Below are 23874 nucleotides of genomic sequence, written 5' to 3' on the forward strand. Positions count from 1 at the left end.
ATTTTAAATTCTCTGGGTAGAGGCCCATAAATCTCTTAAGTTTTTAAGAGGCAAAAATTACCAGGTCTCTAAACCAAAGCGGCTGGATCTTTGTCCAGGCACTGAAAACACTTGCAGGGTGAGCCGGGTTCTCCTGTACAGCTAAGGTTTCAACAGCATTTATGTGAATCTTTCCTTCCAAGAGAAGGCACTGATGTTTTACTTGGCTATGAGAAAACCACTCATAACACAGAAAGTTCTACGTTTTCTCCTTTTCTTTCCTCTCCATGCCTTCCTACCCCCTCCCTAAGTGGCCAAGTCTTTAAAAAGCAACAACGTTATATATTGACATCAAGCATTTTCCAGTTTCAGAGTGTTTATGAAATGATGTTATTTATTGCAGCCAAAATCTGTAAACTAGCATCTAAATTCACACATAACAAAACAGATAAGGGAATAGAGAAATAGAGAGGGGCTGGCAGGAAAAAAAAATATTTCTCCAAAATGGTAAGAATTTGGCATTCACAGGAAGCCAGCTCTAAACCACAGAGATAGGCATCTTTTGTCAGCACATTTCCTAGCTGATTTTTGTCGAGATAAAGCTCCATTTAAAAGACAGTTGCCTGCATACAATTCCCGGGTTGTCAAAGTGCTGAATTGGTCCAGCTAATGAATAAAAAAAATTCACCTTACAAAAAATTAAGTAATTTTCTGATAACTATTTTTCAAATTCATATAAGATATCTCTAAGTAGCAGTGCAGAGGAAACACAACAACTGGGAGTGAGGACGTGGCATATATTAAATGTGCTGCTTTTATTAAAATATTTAATTTTTTATTAAGACTGCCAAGACTGCTAGTCTTTGCTTTTTTAGATTTCATACAATTTTTTATTTAATTTCAGTGAATGAAAACCATTTTCTTAAGTAGTTAGAAAATTAAATTACTGTCATTGTCTCGGGCTGCTACTCACGTCATTAAAGAAACACAGCTTTGTAATTCCGTTCTACTTGCAATGGAAATTTTACTTAAAATATAATTGAATACAGTGCCACTGCATTCCTTCTCCAAGTTCTATGGCTTTTTTTTTTTTTTTAAGAGCTTCTAAGCCAATTATATTCATTAACTTCATAGAAATGTATCAAGGTCTCACTCTGTGCCAGGCCCCAGGGATAAAGTCATGAGAAAGCCATGTTTCTGCCCTCCTGAGCTCTCGGTCTGTTGGGAGAGACAGTCAGATGAACAAAGAATCCACAGGAATGTGGCAGGTGCTGGAACAGGGGCACAGACAAGACCCATGGGGAAGAGAGAGCAGAAGAAAACACTTAACTCAGAAGGTTAAGGTGAGGCAGGGCTGTGCAGAGACACTGCGGTCCCACAGCCCCAGGAGCTGCTCTCCTTACCCCTGGAAGCACACACAGGTGCACGGCGACAGGACAGAGCCCTGGACCATGGGACCAAGGCCGCCCCCACTCACTATGACCTCAAGCAGCATCCATGAGCCACTGTGACCTCGCCTCCTGACCAGGAAAAACAAGACAATCTTCTGTTCTGTTCTGGAAAGGATTGCTGTGGGAAATCAAAGGAGCTAACATCTGTGAAAGCGCAATATAATTCCACAGAATTCACATTTGGGACAACATTAGTGTTATGATTTACAGCAAAAAAAAAAAGGCTCTAGTAACAGACAAGCAAAGGAATTTGGATGTAGGAAAAAAAGGCTTGCTGTAAATTCAGAAAAAGCTAAGATTTTTGCTAAGTATAAAAAATCCACAAAACTCAGTCTCTTCAGATTTGGACTTGCTTTGCTAGAACTTAGAAGGACAGAATACAGCAATCTGCCTCCCACTCTCATAATCTAGAGCTTACATTCCCTGCCACCACCAAAGGAAGGTACCTTGTAACCCATCAGAATGTCTTTGGCTTTTCTGTCTATAATAGTTTCTTGTCTTTATAGCAATTCATACCACTGACATATATAGGCAGAAAGAGGCCTCCTCTTTTTGTGTGTGTTTTCTACATGGTTTCCTTTACTCATCTCCTTTAGCTTGATGGACTTATATAAGGAAAGAGGATTCAGAGGTGTGTTGAGAAGGCCTTGGGTTTCCAATCAGCTCTTCTCTTAAATAAATATGCAACATTGTGCAGGCATTCAATCTGTGGGGCCTCCGTTCCCAACACCCTCATTTGATAGATGAGGGCTCCTCCTACGCCCTTCAATTCAAAGTAGCATCTCCTACAAGATATTGATTAACCTCAAATGGAAAAGCACTAACTTCACCCAACAGACACCACCTCCACCAAGTAATCAAGGGTAAGATTGCCATTAAGAAGACAGATGGACATCACATACCCCTGCCGTGATGCTGAGAAGGGCACGCCACCACTTCTGCAGTGTTCATGCAGGAACGCACAACCTTCCTTAACTTAACCACGAGGGAACTATTAGACAAATCCAAGCCTAGGGACGTTCTGCAAAATAACTGACCAATTCCCTTCAAAAGTGTCAGTCATGAACGACAAGCAAAAACTGAAGGATTAACACAGACTGGAGGACGCTACAGAGACATGACAACTAAATTCAGTGTGGGATTCTGAATCAGATCCTCACCCAGAGAAAAACATTAGCAGAAAAAATGGTGAAATCAAATAAAGGTATTGCACCAATGTTTATTTGTTTTGTACTATCTTACAAAATGTTACCACTAGAGGAAGCTGAATAAAGGGAATAAAGGAAGACTCTGTACTATTTTTTCCAACTTTTAAGTCTACCATTACTTCAAAATAAAAGGTTATAAACTTCAAGTAACTCTTATTGGATTTTGCCTTGATTATCTAAGTGTTTCCACAGATTCACTACAATGCTTTATTTTAGATAACCCTTTCCAGCGATCTATACTTACAAAGTAAATCTACAAATTCCAAACATGTCTTTATTCCTAATACAATAAGTAGGGAGGAAAAAAATGTCAATATATTATGAGCCATTTAACAAATACAAAGAGAAGAAAAATAGGTTAATAAATTAATAAATAGTAATCATCCATGACTGAATACTGCATTTAAGAATCCCAGCTCAGGACTATTTATTTTTTGCCAGAAGAATGGAAACAGAATTGGAAGTTTGCAGGCGAGTCTTTATTGCACCTCACTGGCAGGGAACGGTAGGGCTCTTCTGCCCTCTGTCCCCAGACCAGGTCCACCTCTGAGGTCCTGTATTAGTTTCTTCCCAGAGAAGGAACCAGCTGAACTGCTTGGTGCCTGAAACATTTACTATACCATGATTGTAAGGAATCAGGCTCACTCTGCCTAAGGTGCATGAACCCAGGCACCCCGCCTCTTACATCCCTACTGCAAACCTAGGCTTGTAGAGAATCAGTGTACTTTGCCTCTTTCCCTTTCCTGAATGCCAAGGGATGGAAGGTTCCGAAAGGACAGTAGAAAATCAGTAGACACTTGTGCAGGTATTAACAAAGTGACACACTGATTTCCTCTTAACTATGGGGTCTCGCATGGAGTCCCTTATGATCCCTGTGGGGACAAAATGTCACTGTAAGATAGAATTTGGGTGTCCAGGGGCTGGTCAGTTAGTTGATTAGAGCTTGGTGCTGGTAACACCAAGCCCGAGGGTTTGGATCCCTTAAAAAATAAATAAATGAATAATTTGGGTGCCCCAACCCCCACTTACATAATACTTATTACAAACCATATCCACGTTTTAACACAAAGAACCAAAGGAAACAATTACAGAATATCTATCCTCAAAGTGTAGAAAACTATCTGTGAAAGAAGGAAGTAATGTAAGCCTAGGGAAGCAAGATCCAAATTACCTTCTTAATGAACGCCACAGAAAACGTATCCCACGACACTATGCCATGGTCCATCAGCTCTACAAAGGCCGTCAGGGTAAATGACAGCATGTCTCCAAAGCTGCAAAACAGAGAGAGCAAAGAGTTACAGGCCTTGAAGCTGAGCACAAGGAAAGACACAGAAGTGAGGAAGCTTAGAAAAGTGAACACAAGCAGAGTTTTAAAAGGTCATCGGGATAAGCAGCTGGGCCAGAGACAACTTTCTCACCACCGTGAGAGGCAGGAAGGGGCAGGACAGCATCGCCCAGGGCAGCCAGGCTTCAGAGTCGGATGGACCTGGCCTTACCCCAGCTCTCACCCTGGTGAGCTGTGTCGTACCGAGCAATTCACTTAACCTCTGTGAGCCTTTGTTTTCTTAGCCATAAAACTGGGTTAGTAATATCTATTTACAGGGCTATTTGTAGAGCACTGAAGAAAGTGTGCAGCATAGAAACATTCAGCAAATGACAGCTTAAAGAAAAGCTTCCCAGCAAATTAAAGTTAGGGTGGCTAAGAGGGGACAATTATCCATAAGTCTCAATAGGGAAGATTTAAAATGAGTCTATTAAGATTATTAGTATTTTGGGAAGGGTTCAAGTGGTCTATATACATATATATATATATATAACTGAAGTATGCACAGATACAGATATATATGTAAGTAAACACATCATTTTGATGTTACACTGGCCAGCATTTTATCTTTAGTTAATAGGTTTTCTGGAATATCTATGGAGATAACAACTCCATATAATGGGTGGGCTGACCATAAGTCTCGCTGTGGTGCAGAAGGCTGAAGGGTGGTCTAATGCACAGTTTAGAAATCTAAACAGAGAGGAGGGGGCTCGGGTTAAAGCACTGTCCTAAAACAGTTCCACTGGGGACCCTTATCAGACAATATCCTGGTGTCCAGAGCTTTCAAAACAACACTTAAACAGACAGATGGTCAGAAGCTTTTATGATACTCGCCTTTATCATAAATTATCATCATCACAAATATTAATTTAAAACTCTCCAGATAAATACTTTCTAAGTACATTGAATTATGCCAATCAGGATTTCCATACTGTATTATGTAATAGCACTGATTCCTATGCTCGACTTTTTTTTTTTTTTTGAGTGGTAAGGGGATCGCAACCCTCGGCACGGTGTGGTCTGCACAGCGCTCAGCCAGTGAACGCACCGGCCATCCCTATATAGGATCCGAACCCGTGGCCTCGGCGCTACCAGCCCTGCACTCTCCCGAGTGAGCCACGGGGCCGGCCCCTTATGCTCGACTTTTAAAAAATAAAGTTGGTCATTCATATTTTTAATCTTTAGGATCACACGTACCATTACTGCTACACTACAGTTTCCTAACATATTTAGGTTGAATCTTCCCATCTATTTTCAACTAATAAAATGGAAAACAGGTCCACATTCCTTTTAAAACAGCTTCTCAATTTCCCTTCTTCCTCCTGTTCCACTCAGCCCAACTTCAAAAAATTACCTTTGAAATTCTGCATCGTCTTAGAAGTTGGATGCTGAAAGGAACCTATAACAAGGCAGGTGGCTCTCAGAGAAGAACCACGATCCAAAGCTGCTGGAGACCAGAGGGAATGAGACACACTAGACACAAATGGCTTCTGGAGTCAGACAACAGAGGTTCCCCCTCCAGCTCAAATGGGCAAGTTACCCCACCAGTCCATGCTTCGGTTTCCACATTTTCTAAAAATGGGGATGACAATGATGGTGGTGGTGGTGAAAATACCTAATTCAGAGACTATTAGAGAAGTGAAACAAGCTCACATACTTAAAGCCCCTTGAAAGGTGTGCAGCAAACAGCAAGCAGCATGTGAGTGTTAGCTATGATCACCATGCACAAGTGATGTTCTTAAAAGGCAAAGGAAACCCATGACTTTCAAATGTTTTGCCTTCATTGTGTCAAGGATTCTGTGCTCACAGAACCAGGAAAAAAAAAAAATGCAAGGAAAGTCAAGTCATTCAGGCCAGACAGAAAAGCAGCTAGCACCTCCAGCTTTTCAGAGCTGCACACGGGCAACACCAATCTTGCAGGTGCCCCTAGGTGGCATCAGAGGCTCGTGCCTCAAAAAGAAACTCCAAACCAGACGATGTAAACTTAATTTGAAGAAGAGAACAAAAAACTAGAAAGACAAGTGAAAACAGGGTTAAGAGTAGCAAGAAAGGTTAAATAAAAATTCCAGAATGACTCTGCAGACAACAACTCACAAGAAAATGAAAACATCAGATTGCAAAAATAGGAAATTGCCTCAGGAAAATAAGAGCCAGGTGGTAAAAATAATTAGTAAGATTTATTAATAAACAAGGGAAGACAGTATTACTGTAAAAACATTATTACATAACAGTGTATAGTATTAGGAATAAGCAATATTAGCTAATTTATTTTGTTTACTTAAAAAGAGGAAAAACAACAGCCATATAATAACTAATAGTTAATAACTGCTTATACGTGCCATGCTAAAAGAACTCAAATGTAAAAAATTCCACCCTACACCAGAGGACGGCATCCAGGGCCTCCACACAACACAAAAATCTGCCTCAATGACATCAATAATAGGACAAGCAATGGGACAGGAAGTGGCAGAGGAAAACACTCACTCTGGCTATTCAACTCTTATTTACATTCCTGATTAGCTGTCTGAGACTGGGCACACAGATGACATCAGTCGTCAATAGCTACTTTAAAAGCAAAAGATAAGTTATATTTATTCTCTCAAATTATCTGAAAGCAAAAATGACTCTATTTCCTTAGCTCCCTGCTCAAAGAGCCCCTGATCCAAATGGCTTTAGGATCCTTTGGAGATGATTAATCTCCCCTAAAATGCTCCAGAACTCTGTCCACACACGCTTCAGATGGGCTACAAGGACCTTGGAAAAAAAGAAGGACAGGAGAAAGTCTATCATTTGGTTTCCAAATTTCCAAGCTGGTTTTGGGGCCAGGATTTCAATCTCTGCAGCTGTCAAATGCCGCTGTTCAATTTCTTCAGCTCCATTTCTGAGATTGCAGATACGGCTATCCGTGCTTTTCAATTATTCATCAGTGCAAATGATTGATTAGTGAGAGAAAAGCTTCTTCACATCACACACAAACCAACGTGCTCAGAGGAAGGATGGTTCTCTTGTCCTTATAACAACATGATAGATAAGTAGATGACAGATAGATAGAATTATATAATATATTAATATAATATTGTAATAATGCATATTCTGTTATATGATAAAATATATAAAATATGCATATAGATATCAAATTTGCATATTATATAATATGATATATATATATTCTATATATAATATACATAATTTGGTACAACAGGTTGCTGGGTGGTATAGTAGGTTTCCACGAGGGAGAATTTTTTCAAAATTCGTCAGACCCTCAGTTACAAGGAAAAGGATGACCTCACTAAAATTTTATTGCATTCCTAATCAAGGGACTCAGTCACCTCTTTCACTTGAGGAGGTTTATCGAACCCTGACATAGGTGTCTATTTCCACTGCTAGAGGAGTGATTCTCAGGCTCCAAAGAGGGAAGGTAGAAGGCAAGGTTCTACCTCTGAAATCAGAGTACGAAGGTTAAAAGAATTACAAATATAAAGCAACTGCATGGCACATTCTGTAACATTTTTATTTGTTTGTCTTATTTGTTTTTTATAAAGTGCTAGGCTGAAGATTTTGCAGTACTGACTGCCACAAATCAAGCCAACTACCAACTGCACACGCCGGTTGAGAGCCGCTGTCACAGCCAACACACCATGTGCGCTGGAATGATTTAAATCAATGTTTCTCATCACTTGGGAGAGACCGTCTTCATTCCAACAAGATTCAGCCAGTCTCAAAACGAGCATGTAAATTTATGCTGCCGATTTTATGAAAGAGTAGTGCTTCCGAACGTTTTCATGGGGTGGAATGCCCAGTGTAGAATGGGAGAGACCAAAATAAAGGCAACTTTCAAAGCCATCAATACAATGTACTGAATAGATCCTTAATTACCAAAGTTAATGGACATAGTTCTGCCCTGCCCTTTGGATTTTTCCATATACGTTCTTTTGGGGGGAAGCAAAATTCACGTACATTGAAAGGCACGGCTTTCCAAATCGCCCTTCAGCCACTGCCCTGAGCTTTCAGAATCACAGAATGACGGACGCACGTCAGCAGGCTTTCTTCTGGCTCCTTTTGTTGAAAATTTAAGTGCATGTCAATTCCAGACCTTATTCTATTCCAATGGTCTGTTTGTCTACTTTCTTATACAAATATTAGACTGTCTTAACAACAAAAGTTATAGTAAGAATTGAAGTCAGTAAATCCTTTAACTTTGCTGTTGACTGTTCTGGCTATCCTGGGTCCTGTGCATTTCCATTTCCATTTTAGGATTGGCTTGTGATTTCTCCAAAAAAAAAACTGATTAATATTGCATTGAGCCCACAGATTAATTTGGGGACAAGTGCCATCTGAATATCATATCTTCCAATGCATGAAATGGTATAGCTTTTCCCTTATTTAGTTCTGCTTTAATTTCTCTCAGCAATATACTTATTATTCAGTGAACTGATATTGCATGTCTTGCTGAATTTGCTCCTAAGAATAAGTATGATTTATTATGATTTATTCCTAAGAAAAAATTATGATTTTGGCACTTTGCAAAAGAAAATTTAAAAATTTTATTTTCCTGTTGTCTGCTGTTAACATATAAAAATACATCAGTTTTTATATATTAATGATGTATCCTGAGATCTTGCTAAATTCAATTATATTTATTACTAATTTAATTTTATATATTCAATTATATCTACTATATCCTTGTAGATTCCTTGGGATTTTCTACACAGACAATCATGTCTTCTACAAATAGAAATGGCTTTACATCTTTCTTTCTGATATTATGCCTTTTATTTCTTTCTTGACTTATTGCAATAGCTAAGAATTCCAGTATAATGTTGAACAGAAGTGCAGAAAACCAACATATTTTCCTTATTCCCAATCCTCAAGATTGGAAAATTTAGCCTTTCAACATTAAGGATGAGGAATTTTTTGTAGATGGCTTTATCACATTGAGGAAATTCCTTGTAGTCCTAGCTTGCTGAGAACTTTTATTATAAAGAGATATTGGATTCTATGAAATGTTTTTTTTTTTCTATTAAGATGATTTTTCTCTTTAGGTTTCTCCTTTATTTTGTTAAATGCTGAGTCACACTGAGTGATTTTCAAATGTTAAATCATTCCTGAGATAAACTCTTATTGGTCACAATGCATTATTCTTTTCATATAGTGGTTGGTTATATTCATTAATATGCTTCTGGGGATTTTCACATATCTGTTCATTGGGGATACTAGCCTATAATTTTTCTTCTCTGTATTGCCTCTGTCAGGTTTTGGTATCAGAGTGATACTGTCTGCATTCAGTAATTGGGAACCGATCCCCCTTCCTCTATTTTCTGAAAAAATGTGTGTAAATTTGGTACTTCATCTGAAACTATGTACTAGAATTCACTAGTGTAACCAGTTTTCATTGTGGGAAGGTGTTTGGTAATGAATTAAATTTCTTTAATAGCTACGGTATTCAGATTTTCTGCTTCCTCATGAGTCAGTTTTGATTTGTCAGCTTTAGTCTACTGAGAAGCAGAGACTAAGGTGGAGTTAGGGGAGCAGAGGTTTACTGGGAGTTTGGGTAATGCCTATGAAAGACAGAGGGGCAGATGGTGGGATTGGGTATGGGAAGGCTACAAACCATGAGGCAGGTCTGATGTCTGTGAGAGGAAAGAGGGGGAGGAAACAGATGTAGATATGACCAGGTCTCAGTCAACTCGATGGAGGGCTCCAGAACAAACACTGTCTGTTAGAGGAGACCACGATGGGCACAGATGGCCAGGCCCTGGTACCCCCACCACACTCACTGACTGGGGTCTGCCTTGGAGGAGCACAGCTGTGGCTGAGAAGCCGCCATGGATCTTAAATGTGCTGTAGCTGGAAGCTACCAACTAATTGCACTCCTCCTGGCTGATTAGCAAGTTCTTTCTTAAAGGGAACTCAAAGCTGGATGTTGCCATGGCTGACACATTTGGCAATTTCTGTTTTCCAAGGCCTTTGTCCATTCCATCCAAAATCGAAACTCTTAATTTATTGGCATAAAATTATTCAAAAAATTCCTTTTCCTTTTAATGTCAGTAGGATCTGTAGCAATATCCTCTCTTGAATTCGCGGTGTTGATATTTGGGTTTCCCTCTCCTTTTTTTCCTAATAAATATTTTCAAATAATCAATTGTTGGCTTTTGTTTTCTCTATTTGTCTCTTTTCTATTTCATTGATTGCTGCTCTTCCTATATTCTCTTCTCCTTATTTCACATTTTTTTCTATCTTGTTTATTTCACATTTTTTTCTATCTTGTTAAGTAGAAACTTAGATCACTGATTTTTCTTTAACCATTCTTTTCTGATATAAGAACTTAAGGTTAAATATCCCTCTATCCCTGTTTTAGCTGCATCTAGAAAATTTGGTTTGTTGTATTTTCATTACCATTGAGTTAAAAATATTTTGCAATTTCAACCAGGTTTATTCCTTAACTTCTGGGTAATGTGAGAGTTTTCTAATTTTCAAACATGTGGGGCTTTTCAGCTATTTTATTGTTATTGATTTCCAATCTAATTTCCTGTGATCAAAGAACATAATCTACACAGTTTCAATCATTTGAAAATTCTTGAGACTTGCTATAGCCCAGCATATGAGATATGTTGATGAACAGTCACGTGCACTTGAAAAGGATATGTACTCAGCTGTTGATGGGTGTGATGCTCTACATATGACAATCAAAACAAGACCTTTCATAGTGTTGATCAGATTTTCTATATGTTTACTAATTTTGCCTAGTTTTCCTATCAGTTAGGAAAGAATTGTGTTAAAATGTCCAACTATGATGATGGGTTTGTCTATTTTTCCCTTTAGTTAGTTTCCTCTTCATGTATTTTGAAGCCTTATTATTAGGTACATACAAATTTAATTTTTTATTAAACCACTTTTTATTATTAATTATCCTTCTTTATCTCTGATAATACACTGTCTTCAAGTCTTCTTTAACTGTTATTAATAAAACTACTCAGTTTCATTATTATTAGCACTTGCATGATATATGTTTTTCTATCCTTTTACTTTTAAACTACATGTGCCCTTGTATTTATAGCACATCTCTTATAAACAGCTTAGAACTGTGTCATCCTTTTGTTATTTGATCTGACAATCTAAGCCTTTTAATTGGAGTGCTTAGTCCATTTACATTTAATGTATCGATATGATTAAATTTAAGTCACCCAATTTGTTATTTGTTTTATATTTGCCCAAACTATGTTTCATTCTTTGTTTCTCTTTTTTCACCTTCTTTTGGGTTAATAAAATATTTTTTAGGAGTTCAATTTAAATCCTCATTTGGATTTTCAGTTATGTTTGTTTGCATTCATATTTTAGTTGTGACTCTATAGATTACAATGTGTACCATTAACATATTAATATCTACTTAAAAGGAAGATTATACAATAGGAAGCTTGCTATCGTGTAGTTTCTTTTACACCTTCATCTTTTGTCCTCTTATTATCATATATATTACATCTACATATGTTTTAAATCCTACAAAACAGCATTGTAATTTTAGGTTTATACAGTTATATGCTGTTATGGTTTGAATGTCCCTTCTAAAATTCACGATGAAACTTTATTCCCAATGTGGCACTATTAAGAGGTGGAGCCTTTAAAAGGTGACTGGATTAATCTACTTATAGACTAGTAATTAATATGCTAATGGATTAACAGGTTATCATTAATCATTTATAAGAATAAGTGGGACCTGAGCTAGCACATTATCGCACTCTTGCACTCTCACCATGTGATGCCCTGTGTTGCTTTGGGACCCTACAGAGTCACCACCAGGAAGAAGGCTCTCACCAGATACACTCCCTCAACCTTGTACTTCTCAGTGTCTAAAACTGTATGAAATAATTTGTTTATGAATTATTCAGTTGCAGGTATTCTGTTGTAAGCAAAAACAGGCTAAGAAATTTATCTTTTAAAGAAGTCTGAAGAAAGAAAACTGTAGTTTATCTTTTATAGTTACCCACATAGTTACAGTTTCCAGTGTTCTTCATACTTTCCTATAGATCCCAATGTCTATCTAGTATCATGTTCCTTCAGTCTGAAGAACTTGCTTTGTATTTCCCTTATCATTATTTTCTGTCATTTCCTTAACTATTTTTCTGTCCCATTCTCTTTCCTCTCATTTTAGGACTCCAATTAAATGTATTTTACATCACTTGTTACTATTTCATAGCTCGAGTATTCACTATTCATTTTATCTATTTTTCAGACTGAATCATTTTTACTGATATATCTCCAAGGTTACTGTCTCTTCTTCTGCCATATTCCACCACCATACAGGACATTTTTCATTTTAATGATTATACTCTTCAGATTTATAATTTACACTTGGTTATTTTTAATTGTTTTCATTTCTTTGTTAAGACTCCCCATACGTGTATTCATTATACTGATGCTTTTCTTTCTTTTAATTTATTTATAAAAGTTGTTTTAAAGTATGCCGATTCCAACATCTTCGTCATCTCATGGCCAGCTTCTACTGTCTGCTTTTCTTTTTTTAACTATGGATCATCCCTTCCTATTTCTTTATATACCTAGTAATTTTTAATTGTTATACTAGATGTTGTGAATAAAACATTGTCAAGGCTCAGAATTCAGTTCTGTTCCTCTGATGCGTGCTAGTTTTTGTTCTAGCAGGAAGTTAATCAAACTCCAAAATCTGCAGTGAGTGACAGTTGATATCTCTGCTAAATTCTTCCAGTTTTCATTTGCTGTTTTTACCAGGTCTTGGAGTTTCTGCACAAACATACATTTACACTTCAGTGATAGGCAATGAATTTAGGTAGAATTTATATAGATGTGAGATGTTACACTCTCTGAGCTTCCCTTCTTTCATAGATTTCCCACTAATAATCTAGTTACTCTGTTAGCCCTGAACTATATCCTTTTAGTAACTTACTAAGACAGGCTTTCTGACACCCTATCCACCTGGATGAGCAGGTCTTCTCAGGCAAAAAGCTGCAAACACATAAATCTCATCCGAGGCCCATCTGCTCTGCCCAGGGTTGACGTCCCTCTTTCTGCCTGCTTTGGGTTGCTATCCAGTGCCTTCAAATAGTTGTTTTTAGATGTTTTATTTACCATATTTTGTCCAGACTTTATAATTACCAATGTTAATCTGATCACACTACTATGCTGTTACCAGAACCAAGGCCCTTAACATTGATTTTGCCTATGATTAATAAAGGGAAATCATGGATCACAGTCAAAGTGTCCAGCATCCCTATATACAAAAATATTTAAACTACTGGCTGACAAAATTTTAAGAAAGTATTTTGGCTTCAGAGCCCCAAATTTCTCTACATTAGCAAATTGGATGAGGCTGACAGAGAGAAAATAGGTTTCAATCCCAGCTGTACCATCTGATTTTAACTTCTGCACCCAGGAAATACTGATCTTGTGTGGTAGATATAAGTGTGGATTAGAAGTAATGATTGTAAACATTGAAGCAGTGCCCAGGATAGAGTAAGCAATCATAAAAGATGCTATCTACTGCCATTACCATTAAGTCCTGCTACTGTATTAAATACATCAAAATAAAATTTAAGAAGCTTTACTCTAGAAACTCAATACCACTTTCCACTTTATTATAATTTAATAATCAGTGCAGTTTCTGCAACTAATACTTTTTCTATGTGTGAGGAGTAGGGAAGGATGAATGATCTGAGAACAGTATCATATATTGAGGGTCATGAGAATTTTCTCCGTAGGCTTAAAAAATAAAGTGCATATTTTGAGATGTTGTTCGGTCTTCCTTCTCAAACTGAGATTACCTGTTAAAAGCTTGGCACCATGGGAATTTGTTTAGCCTACTTTGGAGAGTTTGTTAGATCATATTTGGACGTGCCCTGTTTAGTAGACAAGAAAGCCCCTTAGGAGGGAAAACTCTAAGAAAGAAGTTCTGAGATCCCAGACACAGTTATCATACAATTCACTTAATAGACAGGTGATCAAGTATTTTCTCAGACTCAAAGTAAACATTTTTCATTGCATATTTCAATCCTGAATATTTTTTTAAAATGTGGATCTTCTTTCCAAGTCATTGAAGAAAATCAAAGACTTTTGACTTTGAACATCACATAGACCACGAAAAGGAAAGTTTTGTTTAAAGTAATATTTAAAGTTTTGCCTAGCATTGCTTCAGGACAAGGATAGCAATTCTGATGTGATTATTTAGTGGTTACAAACGTAAAATACCCTTTCTACTTCAAAAGCAAAAAGAAAAGAGGAAAAAAATTTTAAAGAAACTGTTCATAAGAACATCAAAAAGAAAAAAAAAATCACTTCCTCAAAATATCTAGATGCAAAGTTATACTATCAGTCAGAGGACAGGGCTTAATTATGCAAAAAAGAAGAAAGTGTTAAATCATCAATATCAATTGATCATATTTTCTTACCAAGGCTTCATAATCTTCTGCAACTTCTGGTATCGTCTGCAAAATTTAAAAACAACCACGTGAGGAGCATGTTTGAAAGCAATGATTTTAACACACAAAAAACCCTAATCATCAGGAGTAGATATAGGAGAGATATAACTGCCAAGAAGTAAAGGAACTTTGTCCATTTCAAGACATCATTCAAAGTCATTAGAAATTGGTGTTCTATAATGACAGGAAACAATCAAAAGATCAGGATTCAACTACTGTCACCAACCTCCTGCACTTGCTTATGCGAAAGGCAACACCACTACTCCATTTGGATGAGAACGGGAGGGAATCCTTAGGGTTCACCATGGACACACTTGCAATGAGAAAGATTGAGCCAAAAAGTACTTGACTATGAAGAAATATCTCACTATCCTTCTTTGGTAAAACACCCACTAGTTCTACTTTCTCCTTTCTTGAGAGGGAGATTGCTTCTTCCGAGGGAAGACCCTGCAGTGTCTTTGCAATGAGACACTGCACGAGTGCTGGACACCGAGACTGGAGCTCTGGGGTGGCCACCTGCAATAGACACACCTGGCTGCAAGGAAAAACAGTGGTGCTTTAAAAACCTGGCTGGAGAGGATGAAGAAGCAATGATTCTAGCCTGGTCCAGCAGCTTCCCAGTCCTCAAGTCTGCCAGATCTCTCTGGCTTTAAGATGCACTTCCCTCTGTGTTAAGTATCCTGCTCCTCCTCGTCTAGCTAGCTAAGTGCTATCCCCAAATTCACCTCCTTCTAGGCTCCTCTGAAAGCCTCCCTGGCCTCGCTTTCCCTTCCTCGACCAGACTGACGGTGGTGCTCGTGTCTGCATGCCTCAGGCCCTAAGGACGCATCAGCCGCAGGCCTTAGGACATCCCACTGTCCTTCCAGCTCTTTGAGCATAGGCTCTGCACTGGGTAACTAGTATGGCAGGCACTTACAGAGTAGGTACTCACTACATGCTGGATGAATGATTTTGTTCTTCAGAAGAAGTTTCACATTCTCAGGCATATAAAACATAACCACTTTAGAGACCCACACAACCATGTGAAGACTAAATCCAGTCTTTGGTAATACCGGGAAGTTGAAAACACATATAAAGAAATCTCCTTCCTCCCCTTCCTCACCCCCTCCTTTACCTGCCTTGCTTTAAAAAATATTTATTATTTTCTTTCCTTCCTTCATCCAAAAGGCATTGGGCAGGGTGAGAGAACGAGGTGGCTGGGGGGAGGCAGGCCTGAGCAGGAGGGGAGACATGTGCACGACTCTCCACGAAAAGGAACCATCGCTCTGTGGAGAACTGGCTCAGGCCAGGGCTGGGGCAAGGAGAGATCTGGATAAACTGGGAACACCTTGCTGAGCCAGAAAGTAAAGAAATGCTGCATAACGGGACTCAGGTCAGAAGGACACAGAAGACAGCATGAAGGAGCTTCCATAGGCCAAATCAGGGACAAGCTGAGCATCAAAATAAGTAATAACAATAATAGATTATACCCCACTGAATAAGAAAGGAACAAGTGAGCCCACACTGTTATAACGAGTGACATACTTGACCATGTTTACGAACCAGATACCTTGGGGAAAACACAAAAATCTGATTTGTACCATTTTCCAATTCCCATGGTGTCCCTACTCTCACCAAGGCCACCGTGAACCCAGAGCTGGAAGAGTTGTGCAAACAACTCTCAGGAAGCGGTGCGAGCTCCAGCATCCCACTGGAGATAGATGAATAAATAAATTGGTAGGAAATAAAGCCAACTAGTAAATGTAGAAGGAATGACAGCATTAGAACATCCCCCTTCGGAAATCATCAGAGTAATAATTAATTACAACAAACATCAATATCAAAACTGGTGGGTAAAATTGGCACAAGAAATAGGATTTTACACAGTTTCAAAGCATCTCCCTACAAATTATTTATTAATTAATTACAAAGGTGGGAAGAAAGGTTACAGTGGAGACATCTGGAAGACACTATCTTAACCACGTCGTCAAAGTTAACACAAGTAAGAAGACCAAGAGACATCATGTGCCATCAACAAGATACAATCAAGAAAAAAAATTTTAAAAGCACCTGTGATACTCCAGCAAAGACATATACTCATGAGAAAACACTGGACAAACTTGAAGAAAAAATATTTGTGTTTCAATGGAAAACTATGCAGTATCTATACCACATCCTTCTGGGTTTTCAGATTCTAGCCCTGTTGACTTTGAGCTATTTTGTGACTCTTTGTAAGCTGGAGGTAACTGATGGAGATAGACAGATAGAGTCCTGGTCTGGCAGTGATTTAACTGACTTCCTCCTGCTGGTGGACAGGAAAACCAGTTGTGTCTCCATTTGCGGTCCATCTCAACATTCCTTTGCTCCACATAAATTTGTGCTCTTCCAACCTTTCCTATGAAACAGTTACAACATCTGCCTGGTTCCCTCCTATCACGTGAGTAAAATAAATTCTTTCAACATGTGTTCATTTGTATATCTGTATAATTTTACCTTTCTCTGAAAATTATCTTTAACAAATTACCTTTTAATGAACCCACACTAGAGGATACTTTACAAAACAGCTGGCCTATAATTAAAACATGCCAAAGTCAGAAAAAAAAAAAAAAAGACAAAGTCATGAAGGAAAAGGGAATGACTGAGGAAGAGTTCCAGACTGATGGACACTAGGGGACAGAACGACCTGCCTTGAGTTTGACCCTTTTTGTGAAAGGTACAATCGGGGACAACTGGTGAAACCTAAATGGGATCTCTAGGCAAAGAGGAATGGGAGTTCTCGGTTCTATTCTTGCAAGTTTTCTGTAAGTTTGAAACTGTCGTGAGATAAAATACTCTGTGTGTGTGTGTGTGTGTGTGTGTGCGTGTGCACGCGTGTGTGTGCGTGTGCATGCGTGTGTGCGTGTGCGTGTGTGTGTGATCTATAAAGCAGTCACTGCAAAGTTTCAAAATAACTCTCTGTCCTGGGGCCTGCGCGCCTTAGGTTTTTACATGTGTTCCTCCTCCCTGGCCTTGGAGACGTGTCCCTGACCACGTGCAGAGATAAATCAGAGCTGAGTCACAGTGTTTCTTGCTTCCCAACTTTGCATCCTCACTTTGGCTTCGGATTATGCATACGGAGAAGGGAAACTTCTTGTTGTGACGTTTGTCTGTTGTCCTAACTGGTATATTCTCTCTCCCTCACTCTCTCATTACACCCATTTGTAAAAGAAACGTGACCAGAAGAGAAATGATTCTGGGAAGGCTGATGCTGCACAATGGCCAGAAACCTCTCGCCTCAGCCCAAGGAATGGCATTCTTTTCGCTAGCAAAGATAATCTCTCTTTAAACTGTGTGACCCCTCCTCATTTCCATGACCAGCCTCAGGGACAAAAGCAGAAAGAACACACAAGGGGTGAAGAGGGGCAGACCCTGTTTCAGGAATTTTCTGCCACACAACCTCTGACAAAGCCTAAGAAGGTTGGCCTCTTTGGGCTTTGTGATGCAAATTTCTGGCAGGGGCCCCGCAGGACTGTTCTGTTGGGACTTCTGCAGCTTTGTGGAGTGCGTGCTCCAGGATCGCGGGCAGAGGGAGCTGGAAGCAGCGAGTGGCCCGTGCAGCTGGGCAGACCGCAGGGACCGCATGGAACGGCCACCCTCTGGCTCAGTCTCGGAGCCACCGGCTGCTCCCGTGGCCTCCGAGGAGAGGTGCAAACCTCGCATGGCCTCAGCAGGGCTGTGCTGCTGGGCAGTGGGTTGGCTGGTCACTTTGGCCTGGTTTGGACCTCCCAGAACAGCCAGGGCTTATAAGAGACACCAAGTTCTCCCAAGCAATGGCATGTTGGAGCTGCTAATCCGTGCCCCTGGAGGTTAACAAAGTTACTTTCAAAAAATAAACGCATCTTTTGTGTGAAGACAAAATTTCAGAAAAGGTCACACACAGTCAAGAACTATCATACGCCTAACCAGGTGCCAGGAATAACGTCCAGCACTCAAATAATACACACTCTGCTAAGCAAACGAAACCCGCAAGTTCCTTCTCAAGTGCGGGTGCCGGGCAACGTCAAAGCCAAGGCATCACTCAGGCTGTGCAATTCAAGACACACCTCAGTTCTCACAACGCCTAGAAAACGAAAAGAGCTCTGGTTGAGGCATGAAGAAAATGTGCATAATGTAAATTTCCTATGAGACCGTTCTTGCGTGAATGCAACAACGACACCTATTTGTATACACACACCCACATAACAGACACGTGCACAGCAGCCCAACTTCCTCCTCCGTGCCACATGTACGACAGAGCGGGGAGGGAGCAGTTATTTATACAATTAATGCTGTTTATTTTTAAGACAATTACCTAAGGGCTTTACATATCACTAAGATAGCCATGGGATTCCTTCCTCTGATCCTAATACAGCCAGCCAAATTTTGGAGAATGGCCTCGACCAAACTAATAAAACAGCAGTTATAAATTGCCCAGATTAGTGAGAACTCCTCAAATACCTCACTGCTATTTTTCCTAGGAAAACTACGAAACCTAAGAGAACACCAACAGTCTAGTATTGGCCAGGCTGTAGGAAATGGACATACTCCTACACAAAAAGTAAAGTGTAATTTAGGACATTTCAGCAAGCTACGAGGCTGGTCTTATCTTAAGACAGCTTTAAAACGTGTATATCCTCTGAGTCAGGAATTTTATTCCAACAAAATAATACAAATATTCACAAAGATTTTGCTGAAAGAAAAGCTGATAAGAGAATATTCAGAAAAAAAAAAAAACCTGAAAACAATGTAAATATTCTACAATGGGGAAATAGTTAACTATGCTGTGCACATTCTCCAAATTGTTATGTTATATTGTGTATCACTATACCTCAACAAGCTGTAAAGATGAAATAATATGCAAGCAACAAAAATGAGAAAAGGAATACTATTTAATGGCAGAGAAATATTGCTAGGTACTAAAAGCAAATTATAAAAAACATGAAATTATAATTCTCTTTTTAAGACACCTGTGCATCTGTATGTATCTAAAAGAACGTACAAAAAGGAGGTGCACCAAGATACTAAAACTGGTTCTCTGTGGAAAGGGAGATGGCAACCAATGCTTCTTTTTTCTTTCTGCTTACATATTTTTAAACAATAAATATAATTTTTTCAGAAGGAAAGAAAGCACATTCAAAAAAAACCGCTCACGTTCCTTGTACGTAGATAAATCTTTTTCACTCTTGACTTCTCTGCCTGGGGTGGTGCTACAGCTTATTCATACTCCAGCAGCGTAACTTTCTCTTCACATTGGCAAGTGGGAAGGAAACCCTGAGTACCCTGCTCTTTTGTTCTTGGAAAAGTTCCCCTTGCTTCTGCCCCCTGGATGGCTGACTGTTTGACGCAGAAGGACACACAGTAATCTGCGTGATGCCTTGTGTGCACAGAAGCATAGACAACCTGGTGTTTTTTTAAAACCCAAGAAGAGCAGTGTTACTCAGTCCTTTGGACTTAAGAGTTCCAAGTACAACTTTTTTCTATCGAATATAATAAAATATATCATTTCTGAAAGATCTGCGGATACCCATCTTTTTCATTTTTGTAAATCTGTCCACTCCTTAGGGAGACTCACCTTCAGGCTAGGGCAACCTGTTTCCTCACAACTTTATCTGCTTCCACACCTATGTTTCAAGCAGAAATTAGGAATGGAATTTCAAAATTCCACAAGGATAGAAAAATTAAATGCAGGTTTTAAACACTGTGCTCTGCCAAAATGTCACTTCCCCATGGCTCCTCTGCTGCTGAGTCTGTACCATAGGCCCTTCTGGTACCAGCTGGAAAGAGGCCTTTAAAAGCTCAGCCTTGCCTGACAAGAAGGCGAGTCATCTCTGACGCTCATTATTACTAAAAATAAGGAGAAAAATTTCAGCTGCATTTCTTCAGTATTTCCTAAAAATTTCCACAGGTCTTGCTTAGGAAACCTCCACCTTCCCCAGCTGGAAGGCTGCCCTGGAGTCATGACTAAACGCCTTTCAAACTGCAGGGTCCATTTAACCTGCGTGATTTCTATTCCAAAGGTTTCCTGTTAATTAATTAAAGCCTTGCTATAAGATTAATTGAGAAGCCAAGTTGCCTTATAAGAAAAAAAATGTGTTTTTCTTTTCTTTTTAATCTGAGCAAAAGATCTGAAAAAGAGCCATGGATCAAATGAGCCACCGCTTAAGACGAGCTGCAGACCAGCAGGAGGCAGGCAGGTGGCCTTGCAGCTCCAGTCCTCCTTCCTCCATCTCCCAAAGCAGCACGACTTTGAACTTGTATAAAACAGTGAGGGGACACCAAAGGTGATCCAGAGAGACATTATTCCTTCCCAGAAACAAAACTCACCCAAGATCAGGTCTTGAGTTCTGTTTTTCCATCTGAAACCTGGCTGTGGGTTTCAAACTGGGATGGCTTATTGATTATTATAAATAGTGAAAATGTTAATGAACATAATACTCTTCTTTTTTTTTTTTAAGGTATTCTATTGCTTTGGTTTGCATAAAGTAGGTTCAGTATTGACATTCTTGTACACTGTACCTGTGCAATATGGAGATATAATTCAGACCTGCTGTCCCCAGTCATGGGTATGAGGGATGGTGATTCTTTTGGGCTGCTGGATAGGTCAGATGAGTTACAGAGTAAGGCATTAGCACTGATAAAAAGTAAGAATGTTGACAAGTCAGGTACATAGTATCAGTTTTGGCTTTTTTTCTTTTCAAGCAAAGTGGCAGTGTCCTTCTGATGTGTACTACTGGCTGAAGTGTGTCCCCACCGCAAAATTCATATGTTGAAGCCCCAACCTCCAGTACCCAAGAATGGGACTGTATTTGGAAAGAGGGCCTTTAAAGAGGCCATTATGGTTAAATGAGGTCAGTAGGGTGGGCCCTAATCCAATCTGACTGGTGTCCTTATTAAAAGAGCAAATTTAGACATACAGAGACACCTGGGATGTGCACACAGAGCAAAGGCCATGCTACATAACGACAGAGCAGGTGGCCATCTGTAGGCCAAGGAGAGAGGCTTCAGAAGACACCAAACCTCCCGACACCTTGACCTTGGACTTCCAGCCTCCAGAACTGTGAACAAAAAAAAATTCTGTTATTTAAACCTCCCAGGCTGTGGTATTTTGTTATGGCAGCCCTAGCTAGCAAACAAATACAATGAGAAACTGAAAAACTAAAGCTCCTAGCATGCTGTTTTCATTGTCAAAATCACTGTCAGACTCTGGAGGTCCTGAGCTCTGCCACAGCCCTACATTCAGGGTGCATGTTTTAGTCCGTTTTGTGTTGCTATAACAGAATTACCTGAGACTGGGTAATTTATAAAGAAGAGAGGTTTACTTGGCTTATGATTCTGGGACAGCTGCATCTGGTAGCAACCTCAGGCTGCTTCTACTCATGGTGGAAAGTGACAGGGAGCCGGCAGGTACAAACAGATCACATGGCGAGAGGAAGCAAGAGAGAGAGAGAGAGAGGAGGTGCCAGGGTCTTTTAAACAATCAGCTCTCACGGGAACTAATAGAGTGAGAACTCACTCACTACCCTTCCTCCCCCAGGGAGAGCATTAATCCATTCATGAGGAATCCGCCCCCATGACTCAATCAGTTTCCAACACTGCCACACTGGGGATCAGATTTCCACATGAGTTTTGGAGGGGACAACACATCCAAACTCCATCAGTGCATGTCACATGATCCCTGCTCTCTGTCTTCAACATTGTAATTGTAATTACTATACAGATGCCCGGCTAGCTCAGTCGGTAGAGCATGAGACTCTTAATTGTAATTACTATTGCAATTCCAGTAATCTCAGAAGCATTTATACAATATAATTGCAAATATTCAAGAGCTCAGGCCCCTAGATACCTAGGTGTCTATGGCAGAATCTCCTAACCTTAGCAGGTGACATTACAGTTGGCTCTAGTACATTGCCTATGGTATATCAATGGCTGAGACTTAGATAAATCAATAAATGTGGTAACATTTTTACATTTTAATTTAACATGTTAGTAAATGTCACCAAGGCAGAATTCCCTGGGGCTCACTGTCCCACCAGAAGCAGTGGTGGGCACATCACACGGATCCACCACGTCTGGAAACACCTGAAGGACCGCACGGTTCAGGCTGGAGGTGTTTGCAGGCGCCACTCATACTCCTACAGTGCTCACTAGAAACCAGGGTGAAGGGGCCTGGCACCGCCCACACTAGACTCCAGCCTGGACCTTCTGCCACAGAGCCCTCTGTGTCCTTCTCCTTTGTGGAGACTTTGGCTCCCTAAACTTGTTCAACTTCCCTCTAGCTGTTTCATGCTCCAACTCCAACTTACAGTAACCACTTTGAATCCTGATGACACCAGAATTTGCATTTCCCTGTCCCCCTCCAAGTTGATATACTCCAAAACTCTCACAAGCAGAGTTTTACTCGGTACTAAAAAAATGTACACCTATTGTCCCTTTCTACACTTGGTCCTTTCCACCTCACCCAGGCCTGCTTGTTGGTCCTCTTGGATTTGACGTTCATTCCCCTATTCAGCTCTAGAGATGTTCTCTACTTGTCTGTGAGGCAAGACCCCCAACTCCAAACTCTAAAGAACATTCTCGTATGGGAAATATTCCTGCTGTTGTCAAACATCCTGCCTTCGAATGAGAGAAAAAGAATCTCTCACTAGTGCCAGCTGCAGAGGCTAAATAATGCCAATTGCAGGAGGAGGTCGGGGGGGAGGTAGGGAGGAAGGGGGTGTGCCCAGACAGGTCATCAACAGGTATAGTCATCTGTTCATTCTTTGTATCACTAGGTACTGAAGAGAGATTTAAATGATCCAGGTTTAAACCCCGATTCTCCATGACATTTACATTTTCCTCATAAATATCTTCCTGACTCTGCACATCATTAATTTAACATATTAATAGGTAATTAACTGATTCAGCAATTTCACAGTCTCTAAATCACATGCTCTACTAGTCTATGCCAATAGCCTCTCTCAACACAGGAGGAAACAGCTCCCTGCTCACTCTACCCTGGCATCCGTGGTCAGGGCAGTTCTCTGTCCACACACGTAAGAGCCAGACCCACCTGGATCCCTATACTGCCCCGTCACGCCAGAGGGTCAAAGCCTCCGCTGAGAAGGTGAACTCCCCATGTGGAAACGCCCATCCCTTCCTCATTCATTGCAGAACTCAGGCTCCTTCAAGGCCAGGTTCACTGTCACCTCCCCGTGAGGCTCTTCGAAATGTGACTGGTGCAGCCTCCAGCCTCCTAGCCCTCGGGAGGAATTCTACCCAATTGAATTCTACCTATATGTTAGTCTCCATCAATTTTTGGAAGTCGAGTCCCAACTCTTCTAAAATTTTCCCACTTCCCGCTCTTTGGCACACAGTAGATACTCCATAAAATGTTGACTTATTTAATTAAATAATTAATGACATGTATTTAATCATTCAAGTGTTAATTTTTTAAAAATTACTTCAGGGATGTTATCTTGATCTGGTTT

General features: G+C 39.9%; 1 protein-coding gene across 2 annotated transcripts in view; it reads right to left on the reverse strand.

The window, feature by feature from the left end:
• The window catches only part of ELMO1 (engulfment and cell motility 1), a 549163-nt gene that overhangs the window by 361783 nt on the left and 163506 nt on the right, over positions 1-23874 (reverse strand). For both annotated transcript variants that reach the window (XM_063113910.1, XM_063113909.1), the window contains exons 7-8: positions 14381-14416; positions 3810-3909 (exon numbers count right to left, since the gene is read on the reverse strand). In XM_063113910.1, the coding sequence (XP_062969980.1) occupies positions 3810-3909; positions 14381-14416 (136 nt within the window). The remainder of the gene's footprint in view (positions 1-3809; positions 3910-14380; positions 14417-23874) is intronic.

Source organism: Cynocephalus volans, chromosome 11 (genome assembly GCF_027409185.1).
Source record: "Cynocephalus volans isolate mCynVol1 chromosome 11, mCynVol1.pri, whole genome shotgun sequence".
NCBI lineage: Eukaryota > Metazoa > Chordata > Mammalia > Dermoptera > Cynocephalidae > Cynocephalus > Cynocephalus volans.